Raw genomic sequence first — 12,154 nt, 5'->3', positions numbered from 1 at the left:
AATTTATATTTACACGTTATTCAAGAGAATATATTTTGCATTAAAAACAACTTTTGTGAAATTATTGTTATTTAGTAATTAAAATGTACGTAACCTGAAATTGAAATTTAGGTATGAAATACTTTATATGGTACAGTATAATAACCCCTTTTATGGACTTGCCAAATAATTTTATTTATAAGCATCATTTTTTTACAGTTTGGATTTTCGGACTTAAAGATAATGATAGTTTAATAATCGACTGAACAACTGAAGCCTGATCTCAGTTTCCCTGTACCTTATGAAATCATTTACACTGGTACAAAGTTAGCACAAAGAAAATGCTACCAAGTAAGAATGATTGTGTTTTACATCCAGGTGCTCTCTTTGCACTTATGTAAATAAATGCAAAAGATGGAGATGAACAGAGATCAGGCCCCTACTTTCATTTTTAGAAGCAAAGCCAGACTATGGTTGCTACAAATAGTAAACAGTACTGCCTGGCAGGATATGTGATAAATTGTACTATTAAAAGGCTTTTAAAAACTTCATTACAAGTGATTAACACTTTGTTTTAAAACAATCAACTGATTTTGCAGTACAGGCAGTCCTCGACTTTATGACATTCGAGTTATGACAAACAGCACTTACGGCGTTCATAAATTGTCATCGTGTTTCAACTTTGTGACTTGGTTTTGACTTTCTGATGCTTGATCCAACATTGTTCCTATGGGAAATTTGAGTTATGACATTTTTGACTTAAGACACAATTTTCAGGAACCAATTGTGTCATAAGTTCGAGGACTGCCTATATTCCTAAACACTGAGAAAGTTTGGAGAAAAACTGCAGTGTTGATTGATTTATTTGGCAAAACTTTAAAATTAATTTGAATCGCTAAAACAGTATCAGGGTTTGAATATATGTTTGTGTATAGCCCAGAGCTAATGCTGAATTAATGAATTCTGTTAGATAGATCCACTGTGTAAGGGATCGGAATCTGCTCTCAGTTACACCAATAATGGCGTTTACAAAAGGGGAATTGAAGTAGGTAGATCACAATAGTATAACTCAGAAAAAATTTGGCTTTTGGACTGTTTTAACAGAATCTTCATATTTAATATGGTTTTTAGGTCTCTCGCATCTGGTGGCCATCTTCCACCATCTTTCCTTTGGGAGAATTTGTTCAACTTTTCCAGCCTGCAGGTTTAATGCTGTTCTTGCAGGGGCATGAATTTCCATCCTTTACTAGTCCCCATAGCCCTTCTAAGGCTCTTTACCATTAAGGGAGGAAGTACTGAAGAGTGCTTATTTCACTATAGAGTCTACTAAGGAAAGAGGATTGTACAGAGGGCACTTAATTCTTACAGGCTGAAAATTCCAGAGAGATTTGGAATGGAGTAGAAGTATAGCAGGGAGAGAAGTGAGGGTGAAAGAGAGGAAAAAAGGGATGACGGACAGTATAGTGGAGGAAGGAAGGAGAGAAGTATCATGGTGGGAAGTGAGACAAAGGATAACTGGGATGGAGAAATAAAAGAAAGGGACAAAAGGAGAGTGAGGAAGAAGAATACAGGAAATGGGGAGAGAGAGAAGAAGAGTATATTATCCATAACTAAGGCTCTGATCATTCTTCCATTGAAGTCATTGACAAAACTCCCATTGACTTCAGGGACTCTGGGTTGGGCTCTTTAGAGAGGAGAGATACTGCAGAGTCAGAGCAAACAAAACAGATGGAGAAACAGCAGTCACAAGCAGCACTGATTTTCAGTCACAGGTGGAAATTATTGCCAATGTCTGCTGAGGCATTGAAAAGTAGCAGCAGTGTCGTGGGTCCATTCAGTCATGCAAGTTAAGGTAGAAAATTTTGAAGAAAACAAAAAAAAAGAAGAGGAAAGAAAAAGGTCAAAAGAGAATTGCTGGTCATTTGGTGATAGGTCTCTGCACTGCCATGCAAGTGGCTCAAGTTCAGTTAATGGTCCTGGGCTTCTGCTTGCTCCTTGCCAAGGAAAGGAATGGATAATAAGGAAAAATTAGAGTAGCCTCACAATTCCAACAAAGATACAGAGAACACTCCACGCATTTGTTTATAGGAAAGGTTCTCACACTTTGTTGGCACTGAAATGCTTTTGGTGTTCTTCAATAAATTTCCAGAACAGGACACCAGGAGTCTCCATGAGCTTGTATATTTAAATCTCACAGCAAATTAACCATTTATAGCTTGTTTGTTTTTGCTGTTCTTGTCTTTCCTTTAGTTGAAAAGAAATGTTTGTTGCTGTTTATTTTTAGGACTGTATAATGGTGGGACTACATACGTGTGGGGATCTTGCTCCGAATACACTGCGAATCTTTACTGCTAAGCCTGAAATCAAGGCAGTTTGCAGTGTGGGCTGCTGCTACCATCTGTTGACAGAAGAGTTTGAAAACCAAAAAGGTACAGGAATTCTGCTGAACTCAGGTTGCCAGTCTGCAAGATGAGAATATAATTACCTTTTAACTAATAGCTACCTTGTGTCCAGTGGTGCAAGTAGAATTCATTTCTTACCGGTTTCCCCACAACCAAGTAAAGAGAGGGTTGGGGGGAGACACATGACCTCCCCACATGACCCCTCACGTGACCCAGCCCAGGGCCCCATGCTCTCTCCCTCCCCTCTCCATGATCCATCCCATGTTGCCTGGGAGGGGAGCGCTCCCAGTGGGTAGACACGGCACAGGTGCTGTGTGAGCTGCTAAGAGAAGAGGAGGGCTTGCTCCTGGAACAATAGCCAGTTCACAGTCACACCTGCTTTGGGAATTGCCAGCAGAAGAGTTTCAAACCAACTCCCTCTGACAGCAGAGAATATTTTTTTCCAGACACACTGGCAGCCGAGCCCCACACTGGCAGCTCCTTTGGCACAGCTGTGTCGCCTCCAGCCCCGCCCCCTGCCCTTCCTTGCAGCTATATCTCTTGAGTCCTGTCTGGGGTCTGTACAGCAGCCCCCGCCAGAGGACAGGGCGAGGCTGGGCCCTGGGGTGGTACAGCCGCACCAGAGGAGCTCCCGGCACAGGGTTATGCTCTTTTCGCAGGTTCTGGGCTCTCCTGGGAACTGCAGTGACAAAAGGAGCAGAACGTGGGACCACTGGGTGGCCCCATGCTGGTAGCTCCTCCGGCGTGGCTGTACTGCCTCCGGCAGGGCTGCTGTGCAAACCCCGGACAGGAGATGCAGGCACACAGCTGTGTGGAAGGGCTGGTGGTGATAGGCCCCATGTTCTGCTCCTCCTGTGTCTTTCCAGTACACCATACGGCTATAAATATCTTACTGGCACAGCATACTGGACCGTACTGCCCTACTTGCACCTCTGCTTGTGTCTATTCTTTTTCAGTGGTTTATTTAGAACTGTTTTTAATTATATTCTGTGAGACATTCACTCCTGGATGCCTTGTAGCTTTCCTTTTATGCCAGCATTTCCAATATTCTTCTTGAAATTAGGCACATTAATGCAGAAGGTTTTTATGTGGTTAAAAATACAGCTGTTTTTATTCCATTACTTCACTCATAAAATGTGGATTCTTTTGGTCAATATGTTTTTATCCTTTTAAAATATTTTGGGCGAGATTTTGCCTTTGGCTGTGTGCACACAACTTCCATTTACTTTGGGTTGTGCATGCATAACTAAGAGTAGAATTTGGCCCTCTGAGTTTAAGCAATTGCTTTAAAAAGTGCCCATCAGAGTGTAGCACTTTGGGCCATTGCCAGGATAGTTTGTAAAACAGTACATGTATAACAGATTTTCCTGGAGTACAAAGCTGAAAGTTGTCTGAGGATATCTTCACACTGAATTAAAAGCTTTCCTTCAAGTGTTAGTTTTTTCATTTCTGGGAAAAGGTTGATATATTTAATTGTAAAGTATAGCCTTCAAAGAAGAAAAAGGTGAGGATTGTAATTGCACAAGTTTTATCAGTGTGTACTGTAGTATGTGAAACTGATGGACTGTTGTGTTATCACAAAAATTCTGGTTATTTTTAATGTCTGCCATTCAACTCTTGCAGTGGTATAATCGTTGTTACTGTCAAAAATACAATGGTGAATTACACACTGAAGTGAATTTTAAAAAATTCAACAAAGCACAGCAAATAACTGGTGCTGATAATATTAACAAATAAATATGTAGATCTCTAAAACTGGTATTGGTAGCAATTTAGCCAAAGTGTTAGATTAATGTATGTGAGAATTTTTGTGACAAATGAAAAAGGGTATTTACCTCAGTAAGCAAATAATTGTTGGATTTTGCATTTAAATGAGGCAGCTGGAAAGCTTTGGAGTGAAGCTTTGTTATATAACATACATGCTTTCTGTGAAAGTGAGAAAGGAGATGAATTCCTCTTTTCCCAGTCCAGTAATCTGTGACAAGAACTATAGTAGTTGCCCTGCTGTACTTCACCCTAGAGTCCTCTACTACATCTAAAAATGATAAATGCTAACTGGATCAGCAGTGAAGTAGTTAATGCTAACACTTAAATTTGTCATCAAGCTTGAATCATAGAGTCATAGAATATTAGGGTTGAAAGAGACTTCAGGATGTCATCTAGTCCAATCCCCTGCTCAAAGCAGGACCAATACCAACTAAATCATCCCAGCCAGTGCTTTGTCAAGCCAGGCCTTAAAAACCTTTAAGGATGGAGATTCCACCACCTCCCTAGGTAACGCATTCCAGTGCTTCACCACCCTCCTAGTGAAATAGTTTTCCTTAATATCCAATCTAGACCACCCCCACTGCAACTTGAGACCATTGCTCCTTGTTCCGTCATCTGCCACCACTGAGAACAGCCTAGCTCCATCCTCTTTGGAACCCCCTTCAGGAAGTTGAAGGCTGCTATCAAATTCTCCCCTCACTCTTCTCTTCTGCAGACTAAATAATCCCAGTTCCCTCAGCCTCTCCTCATAAGTCACGTGCCTCAGCCCCCTCATCATTTTTGTTGCCCTTTGTTGGACTCTCTCCAATTTGTCCACATTCCTTCTGTAGAGGAGGGACCAAAACTGGAGGCAGTACTCCAGGTGTGGCCTCACCAGTGCTGAATAGAGGGGAATAATGACTTCCCTCGATCTGCTGGCAATGCTCCTACTAATACAGCCCAATATGCCATTGGCCTTCTTGGCAACAAGGGCACACTACTGACTCATATCCAGCTTCTCATCCACTGTAATCCCCAGGTCCTTTTCTGCAGAACTGCTGCTTAGCCAGTCAGTCCCCAGCCTGTAGCAGTGCATGGGATTCGTCCTTCCTAAGTGCAGGACTCTGCACTTGTCCTTGTTGAACCTCATCAGATTTCTTTTGGCCCAGTCCTCCAATTTGTCTAGATTACTCTGGACCCTAACCCTAACTTGCTGAAGGTGCAATTAATCCCATCATCCAGATCATTAATAAAGATGTTGAACAAAACTGGCCCCAGGACCGACCCATGTTAACACCATGTTAAAATAAGATGAATGGGGTAGTTTACATCTCTCTCAGCTATTGTTTCAGGTTCTCTGCAGACTCAGGCATACATCAGTTCCTCCATTTACAACCACAAGGGTGAGAGTTACTTTTGTAATGAAAGTTTAGATTCCTGAGTATGATTATGCAACAACTGAAAAAGAATCTATGATGCATCAATGTAAGTTCCTTCATAATCTTATTCTACATGAGGTCCTGCTTACAGGAAATAAAAGAACAAAAAAGAGAAGTGAAACCAGGAAGGGAAAGAAAATATTACAAAATCTATCCATATTTTTAGATATATACTCAATAGAAATAATAAATGATGCACAACAATTTTTACTCTAGTAATTAGGCTTAGCCCTCAGGCTAATCAGGTGAATTTTACAAGCCCTGATATCAAGTTTTTCTTCCCCAAATGTTAATTAACTATTGTAAAGAGGGCAAAATGACCTGACCTTTCTGTAGGTGTCCTTCTTTTTCCAGAGCAGCCCTTAAAGCCTTAAGAAACTAATACTACACTGCCATCACTGCCACCAAAAGTACAAGTGTGATATTTATTGTAACTTGAAACATAAAGTTATGCAGGTGCACAATGATAGGAGATGTTGCTCTTTTGCAGCTTTTTTCTTTTAATTGTATAAATAAAGCCAGATTGTATATTAGAATTTCTAGTTTAATTTCTTGCAGCTTGAAGGGTGTAAGTTACGCTAATGAAGAGCTCCTTATGAAAAGAAAAAGGAAAACACTTTTTTTCTTTTCTTCGGAGACCACACTGAAGCTATTCCAAGCATGCTCAGGAAATTAGCAAATTCAAAATTTTACTGCAGAAATATTTATTACAGCATCTAAAACTATGGTTTCCACAAAAAAGCAAGGTTGTCCCTTTCTCTTGTATAGTGGAGGGGCTACGACCAGTTGCAGTCCTTGCTCTCAGGGGAATGCAGAGACTCCTTGGAGGCTCATCCAGTCCCAAGAAAACAAATTGTTTCAAAGGGAGTGGGGAGGAAATGGGACCATGGGTCTTCTCCACGCCTGTTATGGACTGGCCTCTGGAACTGGCCAGGTGTAGACTGCACCTCCAAGAGACCATTACCCTTCTGCCCAAAGCACAATCCCTGCCACAGCTCTCCGTGGGCCAATGCAATTTGGCACTGCCTTTCAAGCAGGCCAAATTATAATTTAAATAATTTGTCCAAAAGCTTTTTTCTAAAGGGGAATGACAGTTCATTAACAAGATTAAAAAAATAAATCCAGAGTAGATAAGACCTTGGGGTATGTCACATTACCTCAGTGGGTCACAGCTGAGAGTACCAGATTCTGGACAAACTGCTGAGAAATAGAGCAGCCTCACCACAAACTGGTGGTTATTGTATCATTAGATGTACCAAGCCAGTAACAAAAGTAAACTTTTGTCTCACCATATTGCTTAAAAAGTCAAAAATTCAGTCTCCTTCGGCATTCCAACTCTTATTTCACCACCTAGACACTAGACTTTATGAGGAGTGGTTATTGAAAACTAGGGCTGTCAAGCAATTAAAAAAATTAATCGCAATTAATCATATAGAATACCATTTACATATTTTGGATGTTTTCTACATTTTCAAATATATTCATTTAAATTACAACACAGAATACAAAGTGTACAGTGCTCACTTTATATTTTATTACAAATATTTGCACTGTAAAAAACAAAAGAAATAGTGTGTTTCAGTTCACCGAATACAAGTACTGTAGTGCAATCTCTTTATCATAAAAGTTGAACTTACAAATGTAGAATTATGTACAAAAAATAACTGCATTCTAAAATAAAAACAGTGTAAAACTTTGGAACCTACAAGTCCACTCAGTCCTGCTTCAGCCAATCGCTCAGACAAACAAGTTTTGTTACAGTTTGCAGGAGATAATGCTGCCCATGGTTTGTTTACAATGTCACCTGAAAGAGAGAACAGGCATTTGCATAGCACTGTTGTAGCCGGCATCGCAAGATATTTACGTGCCAGATGCACTAAAGATTCATATGTCCCTTCATGCGTCAACCACCATTCCAGAAGATGTGCATCCATGCTAATGACGGGTTCTGCTCGATAAAGATCCAAAGCAGAGCAGACCGACACATGTTCGTTTTCATCATCTGAGTCAGGTGCCACCAACAGAAGGTTGATTTTCTTTTTTGGTGGTTCTGGTTCTGTAGTTTCCGCATCGGCGTGTTGCTCTTACGACATCTGAAAGCATTCTCCACACCTCGTCCCTTTCCGATTTTGGAAAGCAGTTCAGATTCTTAAACCTTGAGTTGAGTGTGGTATCTATCCTTAGAAATCTCACATTGATACCTTCTTTGAATTTGGTCAAATCTGCTGTGAAAGTGTTCTTAAAATGAACAACATGTGCTGGGTCATCATCCGAGACTGCTATAACATGAAATATATGGCAGAATGTGGGTAAAACAGAGCAGGGGACATACAATTCTCCCCCAAGGAGTTCAGTCACATATTTAATTAACACATTATTTTTTAAGAAGTGTCATCAGCATGGAAGTGTGTCTTCTGGAATGGTTGCTGAAGCATGAAGGGACATATGGATGTTTAGCATTTCTGTCCTGTAAATAACTTGCAATGTCGGCTGCAAAAGTGTCATGCAAATGCCTGTTCTCACCTTCTGGTAACATTGTAAATAAGAAGAGGGTAGCATTATCTCCTGTAAATGTAAACAAATTTGTTTGTTTCAGTGATTGTCTGAACAAGAAGTAGGACTGAGTGGACTTGTAGGCTCTGAAGTTTTACATTGTTCTGTTTTTGAGTGCAGTTATGTCACAAAAAAAATCTACATTTGTACATTGCACTTTCACGACCAAGAGATTGCATTACAGTACTTGTACGAGGTGAATTGAAAAATACTATTTCTTTTATTTATCACTTTTACAGTGCAAATATTTGTAATAAATAATATACACTTTGATTTCAATTACAACACAGAATACAATATATCTGAAAATGAAGAAAAACCATCCAAAATATTTAATACATTTCAATTGGTATTCTATTGTTTAACAGTGTGATTTAAAACTGCAATTAATCGCAATTAATTTTTTAATCACGATTAACTTTTTTAATCACCTGCACGTGAGTTAACCGCAATTAATCGACAGCCCTATTGAAAACCAGTTTCATCAAACAAAGGGTTCTTCTGATCTCAAGAGATCAGCCACATAGTCAGATCAGTATTTAACTCAGATCTTATCCAATAATCACACTGCTGCCAATCCTTTAAATAAAATATAAATGTTTATTTATAAGAGAAAAGAAGAAGAGAGTTAAAATGGTTAAGATCATATACATACAATCATTGCAGTATTCTTATATCAAGTTTGCAGCAGCGATGGAATAAGCTGCTGGCTTGTAAAGTCTTTGGTAACTTCCAAAAGATTGGAAGGTCCTCAGTCCATAGTTTGAATATGTTCCTTTTAGTTGTAAGTCCAGAGAAGCAGAGCAGGAAAGAGGCAAAATGGTGTCATTCCAGGCGTCTTTTATACCCTTTTCCATGCGCCTAGAAATTTTTCTGTTTCAAACAAAGCCACAGCCTCAGTTTTGTGGAAAGTTACCGGCACAAGATGGAGTCCAGCATCACATGAGCATATCACATGTCCTTGCTGACTCACAGGAGCAGCCATTGGCATATCCATGTCCATCGGAAGAAAAATGTTGACAACTCTTGAAATAATCTTCCTTTGGCTTCCTCATTTAAGTAGAATTGGTCATTTATACAGAGATTTCTCTCCAGATAAATGTACTTAGTGATTAGAATAATTGATTCCCTTGGGGTTTTCCTTCACTGTTATAGAGTCTATGTGCTCTAGATTCACCTGATCGCACAGCAGTTGCTGGCAAAGTGTATTGTTTTAATATTTTTAGATACTGCTTCTGTTTCCAAAATTAAATTTGGAATGTGATTGAGTCACTTACTCTGAGAATATACAGTGACTACTCTTTAGTAGGATTTTACTATTTATAAGTCATTAAGGCAATTTATCAGGAAAATTTCTGTTTCCTATTGGTAATTAGGCTGAAATAACCTTCCTGAATCAATTTTGCATCAGTTTTGGATCTGAGGCTTTTGAGGAGCCTTCCTACCCCTCACTGCCATGTGTCTTGAAGTAAATGGGCCGGACAGTGGGCACTTGATTATGACCTAAGAGAGGTGAATAAAAGAAGGGAAATGTGAATTAAATATAATTGTAAGGGACTCCCCTTTGCCTACCTGTCAAAAATACAAAGTTTACTGGTTGGTCAAAAAGAGAGTTGGAGTTCTCAAATACAATGTCCATTATTGTGAGAGCAGACGCACCAAAACTGCCATCGCTAAAGAGACAAGGTGGATGAGATCATACCTATTTTTGGACCAACTTCTGTTGGTGAGAGAGACAAGCTTTTGAGCCACACAGAGCTCTTCTTCCGGTCTCAGAAAGGAACTCCCAGCATTACAGGAAAATGCAAGGTGGAACAGATTGTTTAGCATAAGTAGTTAGATAACGGTCCCTTACAATATGAACTATCTTGTCTCTAATATCCTGGGACTGACATGGCTACAACTACACTATATATTGCTAAAGAAGCAATTATTCATAATTATTTCATAGTTTGGTTGCAGAGGGTTTGTCCTAAAATCTCACTTCCAGGTGTAGTATTGTGAGTAGTCCCATAGATTTGAATGGGACTTAAATCCTCTGCTGATAATAGCGTGACTACTCAAGGTAATAAAAACTGTCCTGATAGTAAGGGTTTGAAAGGTGAGGCAATTTGTCTATAGTAGTTTAGTAACAAAGGCATACATGCCAGACTGATGAATTTTAAAGGCTTACTAGAAGTTCTGAAGAGTACCTTTTCTTTATTTTGAGAGACGTTCAGAAAGAGTAAATAAAGCCGCAGCACAGATCTCATATAATTATGGGCATAGTCCATGTCTGAATGAGTGCACATTTACTGATTATGTATGCAACAAACTTTCTGCAAAAGAACAAGAGCCTTGAGACTCTTAATCCAGGTAAATATAAAATTTGGCTCCGCTTGTTAACTTCTAACTTTTAAAAGCTTGTAAACATAATTAAAGAAAATGAAAAGGATGCAAAAGAAGGCATACTTTATTTTAAGCTTTTCAATACATTTGTGTAATTTAAATAAAAAAGGTGTTAAATAAATTGAATGCAGGGAACAAAAAGGACCCCAATACTGAGTGGCACCTTAGATGAACACACTACAGGCACATTATGGCTGTTTACCATTGCATTCTGCTGAAATGTAGAAGGATTAATCATTGCTGTAGAAGTATTATAGGATTGGAGCCTTGTATTTTGCTTGGCTGCCTTTTAAACATTACAAATATCTGCTTACATTTTCAAAAATATTACGTGGTCACTGTCTTAAAATAGCCATCATTGAGACCATGGCAACACATGAAAACTATTCCAAGCAAAAGATCAAAGAGCCTGATTTTCTTTCCAGACCATCTCTCGATATTGCCGCATGGGGCACATTTGCGATATTTCATTGAATTTGTGAGAAACCTAATACGTGACTGTAAAAAAAAATACAGATATTTTTAATCAAAATGTATCTGAAATATTTTGGAACATTTAAAAATCATTGTCTTGTTAAATTTCACAGACAATGTTGTTACTCTCCAACAATCTCCCTCATGAAGTGACCAGTTTAAAATTAAGTATTTTTTTTATTTTATTTTTTCATAATGAACAGAACAAAAAGGATTTCAAATCTTGGGTTTAATCTGTATTTGTAAATCTTTCTGTCAAGTATGGAAGGGAGTATATCTGGTGAAAGCCAGTGTTTCCACAATAAATGATGACTCATACGGTGCCTACGTTGAATATTGGAAATGATTAAGAAGATGCCAACTGTTTAAATCATTGGGGTGGGGGGATCTATTTTCATATAAATTTTTTTCAGTAAAAGGATACATATAGTTTGAGATTTTTCAGATGAACACACTACAGACTCAAAGAACCTGTTTGAAATTTAAAATCTGTAGCTGTTGCTAGGGAGAGTGACAGTTTAAGTGGTTCCTCCCTTTTCTGCAGAGCCTTAGAACTAGGATTTGGCCTGTTGCCAGATGCCGTGAACATTAGGCAAAACCAGGTCTGGTTATTTGTCTTTCAGTAGTGTCCAGAATGTATCCGGCATCGTGTATGCACGAACAGGCAGACACACAAAGACAGACTGTCCCAAACATCTTTCAACCTAAGAATGAAGTAAGATATTTTCTGTTGAAACTACTTCAGTGAAAAAAAAAAAGATTAAATGAAAGGCTGATTCTTTGTTTAGCAGCAAACAGTGAGGAAGCACCATAAAAATGGTTTATGAAACAATTGCAGTATATGTTGTGTAGCCATTTTAAATAACTGTTTTTACATTTACTTAAAATTGTTCTGGGAGTTCATTTTCCTAGCCTGGGAAAAAGCATGTATGTGAAAAAGTACTTTGCATAACCAAATCTCGCACACAGTTTTGCATTCATATCTTCTGATAGGATAGACTATACAATTTTAAAAGCATGGTAGTACATTGTTTTTAGTTTAGGACCAACAGCACACAAAGTTCTGGTATCCCTTTATAATATGCAATATCTAGGATTTCATGGCTACAGAATAAATATTTAACTACTTTTTCATTTTGATCCAAGTTTAACTCTATTTGATATAGGTTTGCT

General features: G+C 38.6%; 1 protein-coding gene across 1 annotated transcript in view; it reads left to right on the top strand.

Moving 5' to 3' along the window:
• The window catches only part of METTL25 (methyltransferase like 25), a 106,331-nt gene that overhangs the window by 44,503 nt on the left and 49,674 nt on the right, over window positions 1-12,154 (top strand). The window contains exon 5 of the mRNA XM_077807710.1: window positions 2,264-2,408. Coding sequence (XP_077663836.1) covers window positions 2,264-2,408 — 145 coding nt within the window. The remainder of the gene's footprint in view (window positions 1-2,263; window positions 2,409-12,154) is intronic.

The sequence above is a fragment of the Eretmochelys imbricata genome, chromosome 1, assembly GCF_965152235.1.
Source record: "Eretmochelys imbricata isolate rEreImb1 chromosome 1, rEreImb1.hap1, whole genome shotgun sequence".
NCBI classification, from domain to species: Eukaryota; Metazoa; Chordata; order Testudines; family Cheloniidae; genus Eretmochelys; species Eretmochelys imbricata.
This window is presented reverse-complemented; position numbering and strand designations above follow the sequence as displayed.